The sequence below is a fragment of the Amphiprion ocellaris genome, chromosome 14 (assembly GCF_022539595.1).
Source record: "Amphiprion ocellaris isolate individual 3 ecotype Okinawa chromosome 14, ASM2253959v1, whole genome shotgun sequence".
Classification (NCBI taxonomy): domain Eukaryota; kingdom Metazoa; phylum Chordata; class Actinopteri; family Pomacentridae; genus Amphiprion; species Amphiprion ocellaris.
In genome coordinates, this window is record NC_072779.1 from 24,782,152 (window position 1) to 24,802,112 (window position 19,961).

General features: G+C 38.8%; 2 protein-coding genes across 7 annotated transcripts; one reads left to right on the plus strand and one right to left on the minus strand.

Moving 5' to 3' along the window:
* Positions 1-131: 131 nt before the first annotated feature.
* cenpv (centromere protein V) lies at positions 132-3,763 on the plus strand. 6 transcript variants are annotated; one of them, XM_055017186.1, is made up of 6 exons: positions 132-274; positions 2,326-2,466; positions 2,551-2,643; positions 2,794-2,863; positions 2,953-3,067; positions 3,413-3,763. In XM_055017186.1, the coding sequence occupies exons 3-6, from the start codon at positions 2,552-2,554 to the stop codon at positions 3,547-3,549; spliced, it is 414 nt and encodes a 137-aa protein (XP_054873161.1). In that variant the 5' UTR covers positions 132-274; positions 2,326-2,466; position 2,551; the 3' UTR covers positions 3,550-3,763. The 6 variants fall into 6 exon arrangements, with proteins under 6 accessions (XP_054873161.1, XP_054873158.1, XP_054873160.1 ...); XM_055017183.1 differs by having other exon boundaries at positions 2,326-2,428; XM_055017185.1 differs by having other exon boundaries at positions 2,329-2,428.
* Positions 3,563-19,584, minus strand: pigl (phosphatidylinositol glycan anchor biosynthesis, class L). The gene is made up of 7 exons (XM_023280161.3): positions 19,287-19,584; positions 17,987-18,086; positions 9,851-9,941; positions 8,694-8,761; positions 7,676-7,707; positions 5,262-5,395; positions 3,563-4,053 (listed from the first exon to the last, which is right to left on the minus strand). The coding sequence occupies exons 1-7, from the start codon at positions 19,561-19,563 to the stop codon at positions 3,925-3,927; spliced, it is 831 nt and encodes a 276-aa protein (XP_023135929.3). The 5' UTR covers positions 19,564-19,584; the 3' UTR covers positions 3,563-3,924.
* Between the last annotated feature and the right edge of the window lie 377 nt (positions 19,585-19,961).

Below are 19,961 nucleotides of genomic sequence, written 5' to 3' on the forward strand. Positions count from 1 at the left end.
CCGCAGCGCACTGTTTCGACATAGAAACTTTAGTTTTACTTTATTATCGTATTTAGCAGTCATTACTTTACTTATAAACGAAAATATTTTGTCGAAAATGTATCTATTATAGAACTATTTTGTGACATATCCTCGGCGGCGGATGGATATTTTACAACACTACGACTGTGGCTCCAGAAAGTGCTAGAAGCGGCACAGCAACAGGAACCCTTTCAGAGCCTGTGATTGGTTGGCACAGTTGTTTGTTTGACCTGCGATTGGTTGCTGTGGTACAGTAAGTAATGTTTGATGACTAAGTTGTGGTCATGGCTATAAGGTTATAACACAGACCTATTTATGAGTTAAACACGACGTATCTATACGAAACGTTGTATAATTTTAGGCCCTAACAATGTAGGTCTCACATTCATATCACTAATAAAATGTTAAATATCATAAACATCGTTATATTAGAATGTATAAGGTCTGAAAGACAATATGTTGATGTGACTAACACAGAAGGAGGACATGTGCAGACGTGTCTTAAGCTGATCTCCTGCCTGCTAACAGATCTGAACGTGTTTGCCAAACGTGCTACCAGCTGTTATGACAGCAGGGTGAAGAATCTGGGCTAAACATAGCACTGCTAACTGGCCTCTTTTACTGACCTTATTTCACTTTCTAGCAAGACCTCTATATTGCAGACCATATACATAATGATTTATAGCCAGCCAACATCATCACAGAAAATACCATTTAATAGGGAGGATTCTCTGATACTGACAATAGGCACACTATGTTAGTCATGGCCATAAACTGCATGATCATGGCCTGAATGCTGAAAGGTGAAAGTAGGCCGGAAATGCAACCCTCAAGTGATCAGCTAGAATGTAATAGAATAGTTGTGAATAGTAGTATTTGCAGTTCATTTGGGCTTTTAAATTCTACCAGGGGTGTAGATTTTATTGGGAGACATTGGGGGGCACATTAGCATCAAACACTTAATTTTAAGTATTTTGTGGTCATTTTTAAAAAGCTTTTTCTGCAACAATTTATGCTGGACATCTTATTTGTATAATGGTAAATACAAAATGGAGGCACAATGACCAAGTATTTTGCTTCTTTCATGATTTATTAAGGGGAGCAAATGCATGTATTCTCAATATTATGGTAACTCTACCCGTCCTGTTGCATATTATCTACAGAGGGGTGGTTGGTAAGTCTCAATTCATGAGATAAATTTCTGTAACAGGAGCTAAATAAACACAACCAGATTATGAAACAAAGTCATGATCAACATTTTGTGTCCTCTTGTGATATGACTATTTTAAACCTTAACAGCACATTTTTGGCTTCAAGTGAGCAGCTCAAACAGTTCAAATTTATTTCTGTTTTTTTTTTGTCATTCCCTTGAGCAATAATATACATTCATTGAAGGGAATGGCTTGAGCTTTTATTCCATGAGGAAGGTCAAACAAATCTAAGTACTTCTGAGACAATGTCAACGCCCAGGTGTTACTGGAAAACTCCCAAAGGTTAAACACTGATTAAAGATTGTATGATTGAATAACTGCTGATAGGTCAAAGATTTCATTTGGTACTGGGATATTTTTTGGTGATATGTTATCAGAGTGACCTAGCGGTTTCAACACAATGAGCATCTGAGATTTAAGTGTCCAAAATAAGTAACAGAAAGTGCCACAGGGGTCTGGAAAGATAGGGAACGTGTACAGATTTCTGTTTAACTTCATCACTGACGGCTTCATGTGCTGAACAGTTAGCTCCCTCCACTATTAAAGACTGTGGCACTGTAAACTAAATCAAATCAAAGAGCAAAAGGCTCAGAAGGGGGTTCAGTAGTCTACTGTATTTCTATTTTTGGGTCACAGATATGACACAGCTCTGAGAACCTTAATTCATGTATTTGGGTCACAGCATACCCTTATCCCACCCCTCCAGCATGCTGTCATATGACACCCATCTCGTGATGAGCCATGGCGTTGCTTTCCAACACAGAGCTGGCTGATCCAGTTCAACCCCTGAGGAATGTGTTTGTGCAAGTCTGCTGTACTTTGCCCTGCCCCTTGCTTGGAATAATTACAGTGTTCCAGGAAAACAACATTTCAAGTAGGAAATAGGTCTGTCTGAGTGCTTTGGAAGCGATCATCGTATGAATAGAAAATATTCACGGCTCGGGAAAACAAAGTAGATCTTTAAATGACATATTCAGAGACCACATCTGTAGCTGCGAATGAGTCGAAGCCGTAGCTAGGTGAGAGTTTTCTCATGCAAACGTGACTCTTTATCAGTGATAGACTTTAAGTAGGCTGATTGTGTTTTCCTCAGCAGGATGACTGGAACTTTCTGGGTGGGACGTCCAGTTACACGTCAATAGGTTTCGCAACAAACAAGTCACACCAGTTTCGTCTGGACTTTATTCAGTAGTTGGGTAAATACATTCCTGTTCTTTGACTTGACATGACTAAAGTAAGGCTTGTCATCTGAGTACTCAGATCTGATTAACAGACTGTTTTCATCCTGATGGTATGTTTTTTTATTTTGTACCTACAGAATGGAGCTTGTGAAACATACAGGTGGCTGCCACTGTGGTGCTGTAAGATTTGAAGTATTGAGTTCCCCAGACCTCCATGTTTTTCATTGCAAGTATGGATGATTAATTCAATGACTCGAATCATAATCTTATACATATAAATCCAATATAAAATCAATATGCAGTAATGTAATCTATAATACATATTGTGTTCAAGTGATTTTCAATAGCACCACTTGATCAATTAATATCTATTTCTCCAGTTGTAGTATTTGCACCAAGAAACAAAACCACCATTTCATCATCCCAAAAAGCCAATTCACCCTCCTACAGGTAAGACAGAGACTCAAACACATCATTTTATACAATTTATCTTCTAAATGAAAAAGTGAATTTAGACTTTTTTTAAATTACTTTTTTAGGGGTTGGATAATCTGACCACGTACACGTTTAACACTCACGTTGCTAAACACACCTTCTGTAAAACCTGTGGGGTTCAAAGTTTCTACTCACCCCGCTCCAACCCTGACGGATACGGTATGAACCAAGATAGTCTCACTGGTTTCATGTGTTGTAAACTTATTTCAACACCCTGCTGTGTTTACTCCAAATGAAGTCTGCTGTGTTTACTCCAATCTAATTTACGCAGTCTGCTGTTTAATGCCCTGATTTTATACTATTTGCAGAAAACAGAAATGTTATGTTCACAATTGGTGCCCAATGCTGGATAATGTTGGTATCAGGAACCACCCCTAAAACTAAATACTTTGCATGACTGAAATAGTAAAGCCAGGTTGTCCCTGAAATGCCCTGGAGAAAACTGGCTAGTTTCTTCATATGCAAATTAAAGGACTGTCCTTTGTTGCTCTGTTGTCTCCACAGGTGTTTCTCCGCACTGTTTGGATCCAGGTACTGTTCGCAGTGTCACAGTGGAGAAGTTTTGTGGAGAGAAATGGGAGGAAAGCATGCAAACTCACAAAACCATCAGAGACATGTCTAAACCTGTACAGGAAAAATAACACAGCTGTGATATAAAAATCAAACCTTTTAATCAACATTGTATCAGAAATATTGAACCGTATTTTCAATGATTTATCAAATAATACAATGAAGAAAAATGTAACCATTTGGAAAAACTCAAAAACCCAGTGTTGTTTTAATGTAGTAGTATGAAGTTGCTTCTGTAGCAAAAAGACAAGAAATTACTAATATTAATAAACATTTCAAAATGGTTGTCAGCTTTGTTCATGGAAAGTGCTTCAGAGAATATTCAGGCTACTACAGTGAATACAGTATTAAAGAAATCTGTAAACAGCTACAATATTCAGCCCTTCCACCTCACCACAGGGACACATTGAAGTGTAAATATCAGTGCTTCAGGAAGTGACAAACGTCTAATAGATCTTCAGGTTCTTTGGTCCCTGTGGAATTATTTGGAACGTGTTCACGAACATGTATCGAGAGAAAGTGATGTAAAGGTAACGGAACCACAACAGTTGAGTGCGATGACACAGCATGGCAGCCTGGAAAGTAAACAGGTGTGTTTAAGAAATTACAGAAACACTAGTGTGAGAAATCTCAGTTAAAGGTGGAATCTGTGGCTCTGGACAAAGAATGTTGATATTTATTCAGTCAGCATATTTAGAGAGTGAGCAACTGCCAGATTTACCATCAGTCACTCTCGTTATCCATGTTTCTATAATGTACTTTTAGTCACATTTTGAAGTATTGTGTGATAAAAAGTTGATAGAAATGGCACAATTTGCTCCATCTACCTGGTTTTCAACTCAAATAAGAGTTAATCCACTTGAGGGAAGTTGGAAACAAGTTTTTCGAATAAGCTCTGACTTAATGAAATTTTAACTAACGTGACTGTTTCTGCTTTCACTGTCTTTGCCTCCGGAAACCATAGAACATGTCCGATACCAGCTGACATGAAAACTGAATTACAACTTTGCTGATGGAAAGCCATTCCCTAAGACTTCTCTATATTTTTCTCTTGTAGATGGACAGTTTTGTTTCGTTCTATAACTTCTTCAGTTTCTTAGGTCTTCGCAAATAACTGGCTTTGTTTCTGGCATCTTCTACTCTGTTTATTACAGCCATGTGCAACGCAGTACTTGCCACTATCTTTTGACAACACTACACAACCTAGTTTATTTTCTCTAAAGCAGGTTATGGAAACAAGCCTTATTTGTCTTTTTCAAGAATTTTTTGCGACATCTCAAAAATTGACTTCAAATTTGCATGACAATTAAATGGAAACACATTTCACTTTGCCATCCACTTGTCCTGTGTACAAGCACAACTGTGTATAGGACCTGCATGAACAGTGTTGTGTGGATTTATTTGACTTACTTTGTTTCCCATTTACAGAGTAAGGGCCATGTACGAACACCAGATTTTTTCAGTGTGAACACTCAGAATGGACTGCTAGTGCACACACCACGAAAACCTGTGCTCAATTTCATAAAAAGTGCACTGGATTCGAATCACAGACTCCACCTTTAAAAGGAAGCAGTGGTCAAAATCTGATGCGTCTGTAAACGTGTTCTTAATGAGATGGTTATTTCAGACCTTATCTGCTCACTTTTGACTCTATTGGTTTCTGCTGACTTTACTTCTAGCTTCCTCAGCATAGAACCTTATTATAATGCTCTAAAAACACGTGAGCCCTCTAAAAGTAGACGGCGCCATGTCTTGCCAACAAACTGTCTAACTGGTGGCTTACCTTGGCTCGCCTGTAGCCCTGTGAGCCTATAATACAGCAGAGACATGAGGGCAGCAGCCAGCTGAGGGGAAGCTCCAAGATGGAGATGTACTTCCTAAGGAGGCCAACAGTCACCAGGGAGAGCAAACAGCAGTCTGAGGGTGAAGACAAAGAGACCCAGTCAGCTGTTAATGTTGTTAAAGGTTCACTACCCCAGCAGACAGCTGACTAGGCCTTTGTCCAGGCACTACACTGGAGATGTTCTTCTTGTTCAGCATTTGTGTTGTAGTTGTGAACTTAGAGTTTCTGGGACTGCTGTGCTGTGCAAAAACAGAACAGGCACAATGTAGCACTGAAGGATTTATTTCACACAGCAGAGGTTTTTTGGGCACAACAACCTTAAAGCTGTTAGTAGTGACCAGGAGCCTTGTTGTATAGCCAGGCGAAGAGGCTTAACGTCAGGCCTAATTCTCTGCTGCTTCCCCAAGAGCCTGCAGCAAGACCAGTCAAACAGGAGAGCTGGCATGCCTGGTAACAAATAACCTTGATTAAAGGTGCCCCTGCTGGTTTTAGGAGTGTTCAACCTAAAGAGGGCAATGCAGACTGAGGTCATTCTGAACAAAGTGTATGTTTGCTGTGGCTTCGGGACTGAGAGGACAATGTCTTCCTGACATTCAATAACAGTGTACAGCTCATATATGATTAACTACATGCTTGTTTCTTATCAAGCTGTCTACTCAAACTTTAATGCTGACGTGTGCTGTGTGGTGTTTAATGTTTGCCAGACTGGTGAGACAGTCAGCGTGTTGTAACATGCTGCCCATCCTCACTGTCCTACTTTTCTTTTAACTTTCTGTTAAAAACATTTCTGTTGAATATCATCGTTAGGCCTGAGGCAAGCAGAAGTACAAGTTCAGTCTGTTTGGGTAGAACTGAGAAGACAGGAATGTAGATTGTGCTTGGACAGTTAAGATATAAACACACACTGATTTTAACACCTGTGAGCAAAAAATTGAATATTAGAAATGAAAGAGACACCATTCCAAAAACCTGGCTGTACAGATTGGCATCTTACAGAATGTAAAGGTAGCGTTTTATTACAGCTGGTGTTTCTTATGTCCAAATGGCTTCATGCTGCCACCAGCAGACCAAAATGTACACGAGACACATGACTCAGGCAACCCTTGTGAACAGAAGAGGGCGCTGTACATTAACAAAACACCTCCTTGGAGCTGGTGTTCTTAGGACTTTCCAGGGTTCTAATTGCAAAAATACGGCCAGGCAAGGTGGTGCCCCTCAAATGTCAAGTCATATCTGCCTTGTCTGATTGTCAAGAAGTTCACACCTTGGATTTACACTGACTACAATGGCTCCCTGTTCATTATCGAATTTAAGATTCTGCGAATAACTTTTAAATCTGGTCTGGCTCCACTCTAGATCTCCAAACTCTTAATCCCTTGTTTTGCACCTCGACGCTTCACATTAGAAGGCTGTTAGAAGTTCCACATTCTGGGCTAAAAACAAATGAGGCCCATGCTTTTACTGTTTTGGCTGTGGAACAGCTGAGTCAGTGGTTTGGGATAAAAACCTTTTAAAAACCCAGCTGTACAGATTGGAATTTGTATAATTTTTAATGAAGTATTTTCCAATGCTTTATTGTCTGTTTTTAAACTTTTATTTTCGTCCTTTTATAATATGTAATGCACTTAGAATCTCCAGTGTGCATCGTGCTGTAGAAAATGAAGTTTATTATTACACAAGTGCTACCTAAATTTTAATGATGTCAGCACATGTAGTCCTTGTCATCATACTTATATATATATATATATATATATATATATATATATATATATATATATATATATATATATATATATATATATATATATATATATGTAGTGGAAACCAGTAGTGGAAGAAGTATTCACATCTTTTACTTAGGTAAAAGTACTAACACCACACAGTAAGAATACTACAAGTTAAAATGCTGCACTGAAAGTTACTTATGTCAAAGTGTGTACGTATTATCGTGAAAACATACTTAAAAAGTACTAAAAATATAAAAGTACATAATGCAGAAAATGTCTCCAGTGACTAAACACTATTAGTACACAACTAGACGACTATGACTTAAGTTGTGATATAAGAGCAGGATTTTACTGTTGTAGTAGGTTGTGGTGAAGTGTATCATTTTTAACTATATTGTGTCCTAATACAACTCATGATTATTTTCATTATGCATTAATCTAGTTTCTCTATTACTGCATTACTTTCTTGCACTTGTATAAACTGTAGGGGAGATTCCAGCAGAACAATTGAGATCAGGTTCCTCAAAATTCTTTACTTTTACAGGCAATTTTCTTGAAAGTGACAACAAATGCAACCCAGCAAAGCATATAAAGTATATAACAAAGTTTAATTTTTGTTAGACCTACCATCAGGGACTTGTCCAGTTGAAGCGATATGCCTATAAGAGCAAAAAACAAAACAGTATGACCAACTGAAAATGTCACATGATGCAAACATCGAAGAGAGAGCACATTTTATTGACCGATTGACCAAAATAACCACGGTGTGTGCCAACATGCAACCAAGATTAGAGTTTCAGCTACACTGATTGCAACATAAATAGGTAAAAAGTCATTCAAAGTGTTATGGTCAAGCTACTGTTACTGCTATCTACCATTCTGTATGTTTTTATGTGATGTTGTATAAAAGTTTTGTCGCCACAAAGTTATTCATTATTTCATATTCTACTCATAATACAACAGCTCAAGTCTGTAGAATCACAGTGAAGTTTTCTTCCAGACTTTCATTTCTAGTTGTGCAAAAGCTGTGAACGTTTTGACTACAGCCAACCACTGAGATTTAGGTCACCGTGAGACTGGTACACAGCCCCTCTGGGCTCCTGCCTAATGGGAATCATGAGATGTGATTTGGAGAGTTGCCATCTTATCAACACGAGGCCCATAAATCAACTGACAGCCATGAGAAGGCAAAGACCATGACTTACTCAGCAGACAGTTAAACGCAGTATGGGGACCACGATGTACACTTCACAGTGCAAAACACTTTTTTTTTAAAAAAACCAACAGTCTGATGCAACTTGCATGGTTGGCCTCTCCAAACCAGAGCTGGCCTCCCACCTCACCACTTCAGGGACAGGATTTACTGCTGCTCGCTAGGAGCAGAGCCGAGTGCCTCTGAGGACTCTGTTTGGATGACCTCTCAGCTATGTAACAGACCAATTCTGAAAAACATGCTGTGTCTCTTTGTGTGGAAACATTTGGAGAGATTGATGTTGATGAGTGTCTAAATGTTCTGCATTTTCCTCAATAGACTTTTTTGTGCAGTGGACTGGTTTTTGTGTTTAAGCCACATAATATCCCTGAGGGTGGCATCTTTAAGTTGAGAGACTTGTAAGATGGAAAAGCCTTAAAGTCCAGCCTGTACCTGACAGCTTTATGGATGGCTACGTGATTGGCATGGCCACTCACTCCTCTCCCATCGAAGGTCAGCACCTGAAACAACAAAATATCTCACTGTGTGGGTGAAAAGCCAGAATCTGGGTATCTAAAAGTGAATTTAAATAAACTCTGGCAAAAGAAAGGAGGGAGAGACATTTCTTGGGTTGGTGTACGGGTTTGTGTGTCTGACTGTGAAGCTGCTTGGCAGCTGACAACTGATATTTAAAAGCATTTTTCTGTGCGCTCGCTTGCACACCAGAGGAAACACATGAAAAAAAATCAGGTCAAAGGGAAAGAAAAAGTGCCCGACTAAAGACTTGCTCAGGTGTATTCTACTATGACTTTGTCTTTCCAATTGAGAATATGTTTAAGTTTCCAACCACCAGTTATTAGAAGTCACTAGTGATCTTTAATTTATAGGTGAAAAACAAGAGAACAACAAGGTGTTAGAGCACAGAAAAAATATTTTTCAGGTTAATAAGCGAAGTGAACCAGGTTTTCATTATTATGCTTTTCATTTGCTATTTTCATCAGAGAGGATGTTTGCTGCTTGATTCTGAAGCCTACTTTTTTTTGTTGCTGAGCTTGACAGGATGGGAGGAGACGGTGTGTTTGTCGTCTTTGACAACAAAAGAGTATGGCTGCTGAAGGATAGAAAAATCAAGCTGTATGTCTCTATCACCCACCATAAAGAACAGTTTTGTTTTTATTTGTTTTTCTTTATCTGCTGTATTTTTGCCCTTATATAGATAGGCTGGTTAAAATTCTAAATTTGTCACATTCCCATTAGTTAATAGTGTGGAACTGCACTGGGCCTGATAAGAATCTCTGCATAAACAACGGAATTAATCCAAACTTTCTGCTGCAGCACAGGCTGTTTCCTCTGGTTTTCAGGAGGCTCAAAATGCAGTCTGGGTTGGACAAAAAGAGGAGGCGACTGACAGGATTAGCACACAGACCACAGTTAAATGAGCATAATGACTTAGGAAACTGTGGTGCCAAAACATATGACAAAAACAAAACAATATAATACATGACGTTCTTACACAGAATGGCAGAGAAAATGTTTGCTGACACCAAACAGGAAACGACAGAAAAGCCACAGGTCTTAAAGACAAGAATTGAAGGCAGAGTTGAACATACCATGTTGAAGGAGTGAGCGCGGATATGTTTCACAATTGTAGAGGAGACCAGTGAGATGCTCCATTCTGCTTTGGGATCATCTGGAAGTTTTCTGGAGGGAAAAGAAAGGGACTCTGGTTATCTATATAGTTGGTATTACAACAGGTTTCTAGTGATACAGTAGTGCATTGTGTCTGCGCTCAAAGCCTTATTCCTGTCCCAAGCATCGTATTTTTGCACAGATTTAGTGCAACATTATAAAATGGGTTGTTGTGGAATGCAAACATGAAGGAGTCCTGGGAAGTACAGGGGTGACGGGTTGGGAGGCCTTTAACATCGTGTTCATCTGAAACTACAGCCTGGAGGCAGCACAGAGCGCACATCAAACATCACACTTGGCCAGCCCACTCTCTTGGCGTACTAAACATGCACATACTCCTTTTTTTGACAGAAATAATAAGTTGTTTTTTTTTTTATGGTTGTTCAACGTCCTCCTAAACTCAAGAGAAACCAGCCACATAAAATAAAGGGAGAAAAGGGCTTAAATCTTGCTTAGACATACTTAGATATGAATTTGGCCAACACACTTCACAAAAAACACAAAATCCTGAGGGCTGCATTTCAAGTGAAGTGAAACCAGCTTTCTCATAAGTAAGCCTTTTGCTGCTTTATGTTGATAAAAAAAACAACAATAAAGAAAATCGACATCACTGCAAGACAAAGTTCTAACCTTCAAAAGAAACCTAAAAATAAGGAAAGAGATCAACGACATGATGTGTTGTTGTAAACCTCAGCTGGCACATGGGTGGTGTGAGCGACAGTGAACGTAGAGCTATTAATCATGCAATTACTGACACTTGATTAATCATTCAAGACATCTTTACCCCTCTGAACCCCAAGTAGTTTTCTGGCCTTTGTTTGCTCTTTGCACATATTTATTCACTGTGGGGTCATTTTTCACTGTCTGCACAGTACTGCAACTTTATGGAAACAGCAACCACAGCTAGAAGTAAAAACAACTCAAAAATGTCACAAAAAAGCAAAAACAAAAGTGGATTTTTTTTAACCACAAGAATAATAACAATAATAAAAAAAGAAAAATGAGAATCAACAGATACAACTTTTCCATAACAATGCACGTGTGTTACCAATTTTAGAAAACAGAATGGGGTCTCCACATTCTATAAACTGGCTGTTTGACTAGGCACATTTGTATTTATTTTTTACAGCTTCTTGAAATTTTTTCACACTACTTTGCACATCAACTGTTTCACCATATTTCACCATGCTAAATGTGTCTTTCAACAACCAGCTGACAACTTGCTCCTCTGTACACCATTTTTGAATGATGCTGCATTTATTTTATTGATCAAGTAAGTTCTATTGTCCTCTAATTCTCTCCTGCTGTCTCCTGTCTGCTCTGTAGTAACAGCCTGAAATTCAGCCAAGGATTCACATTTTTTTGTCTAATGTTCGTCACAGTTGAGTTGATTGCTCAAATAAAATGATGAAATATCACAATTTTAATCTTATATTTGGTTATTTTTCTGGACAGGTCTGCATAAGACACATGACACGTTAGAGGCTCGTCAGAAAGCAGATAATTCTACGATTTTTTCTGCTCCATATTGTGCCTCTGATAAATGGTGTAATTTGGATGATTTTTGTCAAGACAACATACTTTTAAACCCACCAATGACACCAAATGACATTCACAGAACATTTGAGGCTTCCAGCTTCTCCATGTTGAAGACTCTCCAAATTTTGGGTCTGGTTATAGTATAGAAAAAGGTGAAATGTGTTACTGTTACCTTTTGCATTCATGATGAGAATTTTTTGGTGCTTTCTAAGGTTTTATAGACTGAACAAATAACGGGGAAAATAATCCGAAGGTTGATTGTTCGTCGCAGCTCTACATACATATGAGTGCTTAAAGTGGGGGTAGGTGTGGCAGTGTGTCAGCAGTTGCTTCTCTCCCCTTCGCTGCTAACAATGAGCCAGGACAGTTGAGCTAGTAGAGGGAAGTGATGGATTAGAACACAAATCTATTGGCTGCCAGGGATGTGAGGGTCAGGCTTTGGTGTAAAGGGTGGAGGGTGGGGTTAGGGGGTGCTGACTATGTCACCGTTTGGAGGGTCAGGGGTTCAGAGATAGTTTAAAACTGTCTGTCATCTCGAGAATGCACTGCTTTGACACTTTGATACCCGTGACCTACATATAATAAGGGTTGTGTGTAAGTGTGTGTGTGTGTGTGTGTGTGTGTGTGTGTGTGTGTGTGTGTGTGTGTGTGTGTGTGTGTGTTTTGCACATGGGTAGGGTTGTGAAACTGAATTTTATCCAACGTAATGTTAAAAGTTTGCTTCAAAAGTTAATAAAACAAAGGCCTTATATATTCATGTCTGCCTGCTTTAGGCTGAAAGAAAAAAAACAGGTAGTGGATTATGTGAGCATTTGGCCAAAGTACATGATAATTAGCACAGTAATAGCACAAAGCTTACATTTTTTTCACTGTTGCATTTATTCATTTATTATTTTAGACATCTTGCCCTACAGCTTGACAACTGTAGCTAAGAACAAGGCTGCAGGGACGGTGGAAAAAAAAGAAAAATGAACAAAAGATATAAGACACCTGACCTTTCTCAAGCAGGATGCAGGCTAAGTGTCAGCCTCGCCATGGCAACAGTGCAAAATGTCCTAAAGTAACCTCCCCAGCTCCCCTTTGTAGCTTTGCATGTGGATGTCTAATTGCTTGCAGGCATCTGTATGCAGTTGTTGAACTTTAGCCCAGTAACAGGATTCTCTCTCTCTCTCTCTCTCTCTCTCTCTCTCTCTCTCTGTGTGTGTGTGTGTGTGTGTGTGTGTGTGTGTGTCAGAGAGGGCTTGTTTAGTCTGGTCACATGGACCACAGGCCTGTGAAACTGCCAGACTTCTGTCCACACAGTCAGATTATATGTCCTGCTGGGAATGGCTGAGATGCCACTACATGCTGACAATGTGCCCACAATATCCCAGTGTAATAAGGCAGCTACAACTTTAGTAACAACACCAACTGACAGATGTTGTTTCATGGTGATTTACTGACGCTTTATGGCTGCAGATTTTGCCAGTGATTTACTCATGTTGAGGTAATGAACTGTCATGAAAACAACCCTGGAATAATGCTGTTAATCGTGGAAAAAATGCTATTAGAGGTGTTTTGAAAGCAAGCTGTGCAGAAAAACAGCAATCTAATTTGACAATATTCTAGTTTGTTTGCTGGCTAAATTAAAAAACAACAGTTTGGTTATGCAGATGCCAGTGTGTGGTGATGACAAATGTATCTAGAATAAAAGCACAGCTAGAGGTCAGTGGCAGGGATGGAACATCTCACCACAGTTTACTGTGTCCTGCCATATGCTTCTAAATCAGTTAGGGCTATTTTTACCACTGATCAATGCATACTTAAACCTTGTCTGCTGATTGGGTGTTACAGCAGTGAATACTGTTTTCCTTTCCAGAAACTTGTGCTGAGCTCTGTGTTTGCGTCCCCAAAGAGAATTACACTAATTCAATCAAAAACAAAAGATTTCAGTTCGTGATTTACTTCTGAGGGAAGATTTTTGAGTATCTTAGCTGAGCAGTACATTTATTGAAGTCACAAAGAAATGAGTTGGGCGAGAGCAGTACGAGACTTCAGATCATTCTGATGGATAGTATAATGAAGAAGTGTACTGGTTGGATTTGTGCAGCGAGCAGCTCTAATCGAGTCCAGGGAGCAGACAGGGTCAAGCCAGAGCAAGTGGAGAGGCAGCAGAGCGTGCTCAGATCGAGTTTGATCACAAAGGCCCCAACATGCACTGGGGCCCCAGATACTGTCAACACAGCTGTCCTATTCAGTGAGCATTACAGGAAAATCCTATTTTAAAGCAGAATTCACATGTTATCCCTGTCATATTAGAGATGTAGGCTATAGTTGTGAGTGTGTCTCATCCAGGTCTGTCATCTTGAAACATAACCCTCCCGTGCTATTCTGTGACTGATGTTGTACAATTCATGTCCAGTGGAGACAGTGTGTCACACCACACTGATGAATGAGCTGATAATACATAGACACACTGCAGGGAACATATTACTATTCATCTAGACAACAAATAAAACAGCATCAAGGCAGACTTTTCACGATACAGCTCATATCCTGGGTAGTGCTAACTTTACAAAGAATAGTAACCTGCCTTGCAGCTGAGCTCAAAGCAAATATTTTGATCTCAAAAACTGAGGATCTGCTTTAGGTTTTGTGCTTTGATAGTATCACATAAAAAAACTCAGCTCTTATGCCCAGGTGCTCATTTTCACCCTAACTGTGCTTGTTAAAGGCTTGACATTATCTTTGATGACTTCACTGAAAGCCTCCTAAACACTGAGATTCGGCTTGAGATCAGTACTTTATATGAGCTAAACTCACCTCCAAAAATTGCTGTCCTTATCCTTTCTAAACTCTGAGTTTGTAGAAAAAGCAAACATAAAGCCTTTTAGTGTCTGTGATTCTGCACAACACTCTTTTCCCAAATGACTGAAGCATACAGAGGTAGCATGGAAGAAGTACTCAGATCTTGTACTTAAGTGGTAATACCACAGTATCAAAATATTTTTTACTTTAGCAATGTAGAAAAGTATAAACATTGAAATGCATTTAAAGTGCCAAAAGTAAAAGTACTCATAATGAAAACTGTTCCATTTCAGAATCACGCCTTTAGGTGATATAATGTAATTACTGATGCATTTATGTGTTCATCACTGTAACACTGAAACTGATAAAGGTGGTTATCTAATTTTTGTAGTTTATCTGCTTTGTAACTTGTGAAGTTCCCCTCAATGAAGTTTATGTTTATAACTGTACATCATAATTTATTTTTAAACTATATTTAAAATGATTTAACTAACTCTGCAAAGTTATTAAAGTTTTCAAATAAATCTAATGGAGTAAAAATAAATATGTTCGTCTCTGAACTGTATTGAAGTGCTTGTAGGAAAAGGTTTAAAAATTTAAACACTAAAGTAGATCAAAACTGTACGTAAGTGTGGTACTTGAGTAAATGTACTTAATTATGTTCCACCGCTGCTTACAGGACCATTGTTTCATAGCTGCTAAAACAGCAGAAGACATGTTTAGTACGTGGATCCAAAATCCAGTACTTTTCTTCGTATTATTTGCAGTTTTCTCAGAGACAAAGGCATAGGTAATACAAACACAACAGGTGTCAGTGGGAACATATTGGAAACGATGCCACAAAAACAGCTCTGACCCGTCGGAACTTGGACACGGGACCTTCGGGGGGGGGGGGGGGGGTGGGGGGGGGGGGGAGGTTGGTGTTCTGTGGTGTCTGACACCAGGACGCTGGCAGCAGATCCTTTGGGTCTTGTGGGTTGTTGGGGTGGGGCCTCCATGGATCAGGTTTGTTCTGGTGCATCCTGCTTGATACTTGATTAGATTGAGATCTGAGGAGTTTGGAGGCCAGGTCAACATCTAGGGCTCTTTGTCATGTTTCTCAAACCATTCCTGAGCAGCTTTTCAGATGTGATAGAGCACATTATCCTGCAGTGGGAGGTTACTGCTGGGAAGTGAGCTTGGTTGATCTACAAAGTTTAGGTGAGTGGTACATATCCATGTAACATTCATGTGAATGCCAGGATCTGAAATTTCCAAGCAGAAGATTGCATTGTATGCAATGATCAATTTCATTCACTTTACCTTCCAAAGGTTTAAATTTTGTAGCCAATCTGCGTATTTTGCCAATGTCATATGTATAGATAGAGATATACTAATTATTAGAATGACAGCTGAGTATAATACAGCACAGCTCTAGCACATCCAGATGGTCAAAAAGTTAAATCGACTGCTGAAAAACAGTTTTGACAAAAACTGAACACTGTAAGCATTCATGCAGGTAACTTTCCCACAGTACAGCATTAGCCTGGATGTTTTTCAGCCTAACACACTGGAAACTGTCTGCTATTGCTAAAATCAAACAGATTTGGTTTCAATTCCAAAAGTTAAAGAGTGGCTCAATGGCTAGAAGTCTTTTGTGTTAACTGAAATTAAAACATGACTCTGTCTTTACCATGAATTACTGTTTGGACATTGTGTGTTCAAGTTTTAAACATTAAAACTGAAATAAATGTCACATTTCTTCTTTATTTGTGCACAATAAATTGGTGAATAAGAAAAACAGGGAGAGGTCAAGAACTGGAAGGACATCTGCACATATTTGAACAGGGAAGGTTAAGAGCAAAGCCAAAGTGTGGCTAGCCATGTACAGACACACAAAGAGAAAAACAGTTTGGAATGACCTACATTAGCAGTGCTTAGAGCATTGCCAAAATGTATCCCACAGTCCTTGGCTTCTGCAGACATGAACAAGAGGAGGAGGGGTGAAACCGAGGGAGAGAGCATGAGAGAGAGAGAGCTTGGTTTTGAGTGAGTGGGGCTTGTGCTCTCGAAGTGCTGATTAGGTGTGTGTTTTGGGCAAATAACTGAATACACAGAAAGGGAAAATGGGCTACACTCCAGTTCAGAAGAAGTGCAGACAGCACTAAGATCAAAGTTCAGCTATATTCTGTGTGTACAAGATGATAAAACTGTGAAGACTGGATGTGTGTTTAGAAAAGCGCACACACACACACACACACACACACACACACACACACACACACACACACACACACACACACACACACACACACACACACACACACACACGCACACAAAAGCAATGTTCTCTAGGGCAGACAACCTGGGCAGGCTGCCAGCTTATTACTGTGAGTTCCAGGTTAGTGCCAGAGTTCATACAGCTCTCCTGCCGAGCCAACATGTAGAGACTCACATGTAGGCAGTCCCAAAGTTCTTAGAAACTCAAAACATTTTCAGGGGAAGCTGCGGGGTGGATCCACAGAAAAAAGAGAAAAAAAAAGAAGAAAAAATATCCATTTTACCAGGACTTTTTCTGTAACTTGACCTCGCCAATAACCAGAGACACAAGACCTTCATTTGTGGGGAAAAACCTTAAGATGTATTTGCCTCTATTGTACTTTAGATGAAAAACAGCCAAGTCTTCTTTGAATTATGTTCTTGCAACAAAGACAGAATGTGCAACTATGTTTTCCTACTAATTTTCCACAAGGAAATTGTTGCTTACACAGAGTGACACAAAAGTTTTCCTGTATGCAGCAAACACTATTAATAGCTTGATTGTCTCTTTGGTGTGAAACCGGAACGTTACCCCCCAAAAAACGAACAAGCAAGTCTGAGCTACACTGTATTGATAAATAAGGGACTGTATTCAGGTAGCAGCAAAACATAATTTTGGAGTGAAGAGGAAAATATTGTAATACAATCAACAGGTAATTACCTCCAAAAAAATAAGTTAAAATATGATATAGTCAACCACATGTGCCCAGTTTACCACTGACTTTAACTAATCCTCTGTGACTGCTTCACAAATTGGTCGATCAATCAGGGAAGACACACAGCTCAGTGCAAACATTACAGCCAAAATAAAATGTCATACTTTCACTAAGGACAATTTTGTTTTTGTTAACTAATTTGTAGCATATACAACACATTAATTTAGCCTTAATTATAACTTTTAAAATTGTTTTACAACACATTTTAGAGATGGATAAGAACATACAAATGTATACTTTAAATAGATTGAAGGATAAACATGTTGAACAATGCCTGTCTGAATTTGTGTCCCACAGGGCAGAGCTACCACTGCCTCCTGGGGTGACTTATTTATTACCTCTGTGACACAGAGGTCATACGTCATACATCAAGCAAGGCTAGATCACAACTGTTGTAGTAGGAATGGATGGGTGTGATTTGTGGTCAACTCTATTTGTTCTGATAAACACTGGGTGACGGGATGGTTGGGGGCATGGATGGGCTCCAACAAGCATACATGCTGAGACCTGACTCTTGAACTGAAAGCAGCACGTGGATATTTTGTTTTGCGGTTTATTTTTTAACTAACAATTAACATCAATATTAACATGTTTAACATGCAAATATTCAGCAGCATAAATCCTCACAGGCTGACACAATGTCAGGGCTTTCAGGGTTAAAGACATACAACAGAAATACTACATTTTATATGTTGCATGTTTGGTGTAGATGCTTACTTATGGTCTACTATGGTGATTCTGGAGGCTGGTATCCCCAACACGGCACAGCTGTTAAGAAGTTCTTGTCTACGCTGATCTCCTTGATTGTAGTAGTTTCCTGCATGATATTCAGGGGACAAATTATTTCCTCGGCAGATGATGGAATTGGAAAAGACTGGTTTTCTTTAGCTGTGTAATAAAGGTGTTTTAACATTGTTTAAACAACTGTTGGCCTTTTGAAATCCTTCAACATTCCAGCGAGAAAAGTAAAAATATTGGCCTTCTTAACTCCTATAACACTTGACAGTAGAGTAGGGCTGTAACTAACAATTACTTCTATTGTTAACTGATGTGTTATTATTTTCTTGGTTAATCAATTAGTTGTTTGGCCTATAAAATGTCAGAAAAATGGTGAAAAATGTCAAACAGCATTTCCCAAAGTCCAAGATGATGTTCTCAAATGTCTTGTATTGTCCAGTCAAAGGTCTTTAGTTTACTGTGATACAGGAGAAAACAAGCCACAAAATATTCAAATTTAAGAGTTTCTAGAGTCACAGAATGTTTTTTTTTTCAAAAAATTATTAAAACCAATTACTCAATTATCAGAAGTGCTGACAATTAATTTAATAGTTGACAACTAATCGATTAATCGTTGCAGCAATTAGCAAAAGCTCCAATGTGGGATGTAAGTTATGCAGCGTATCTGAGCCAGAGGTAAACTGTCATGTCAGTAGTTTTGCAAATTCATGCTATCCTTCTTGTGTGACAGGCAAATTTTTAATGGTATCTCATATGGCCAAACAAAAAATGCATGTCTTCAAACTTACACACTGAATACTGTACTGAGGCTTGAATTAAAAATATATGTCATTATCTGTCAGAAAAAACAGAATCAGATATTTTTCACATTTTAATACACTGAAATATCACAAGTAAAATACCTGCAAACATCTTTCTGAGTGCCTATTCACATGATGTTATGTGGACACCACGTAGTTTTAAATTTAAATAGCAAAAAGGAGTCATAGGACACCAACAATATATTTTTTATTACTAAAAAATGAATAACTTGCTTAAACAAAGCAACCACAGAAACTATATATGTAGTTTTGCTGACGGGTGAACATTTCCACGTTTGTTTAAAGACCGTATTTTATGTTTTGCTAGCTCCTTTCTGACCACAGACATGGCTTAAACGTGTCGTTAGAATTAGCTAAAGTTAGTTAGCAGCAGCGACATGATTACTATTACATTTTCCATACAATTATAATGTCCTTCTATTGGGATTTATGCAAACAAAATTGTGCTGCCATCGTACCTTCAGACAAACACAGCAAATGAACGGAGGCATTTAACTCGACGAGTCGTATAATCGTTGGCGCGAAGAACATACATTCATCATCCGGATGCGCAGTAACAAGCAGAGCTCTGACATCAGCTCCGTCTGTGTCTCTGCTCGATGAAACGTTCAAAACGAGCTTCAGCGACTTCCTCAAAGTTTGCCCATGTCGATAGAAAATGCACTTTGTTAAAGCCAAGTAGCATAAAAAGATGAAGACAACCAGGTAAAGACTCATTATTTTGACCGCTACCATAAACAATCCGTGCAAAAACAAAAGTCTAACGTGCAAATGGTTCCAGCTGTTAAAAAAAGTCTGTCTGCAATTTGTAACGTTTCATCTGTTTAAAGAATGCAAAAACTATTATAAGTAAGTCAAACACAGCAAAAATGTTTTTTCTCTCATTTAGAGTCACTGTTGCGTCTCAATTCAGCCAATTTATCGGAAGAACAGGGAGGTGAATACAAAAAATATATATAAAAAAAATTCTCTGGCATATCAGGACAGAGAAGACAACCAACATGTAGAATAAAGTTGTATAAACTGAGCAAAGTGTGTGTTTTTAAAAAAATGAAAATTACAAACACCGGGAGCATCACCGTGTTTGAGGGGAAGATTTAGCCGTGACACCGTATTATCCTTGCAGGTGTATA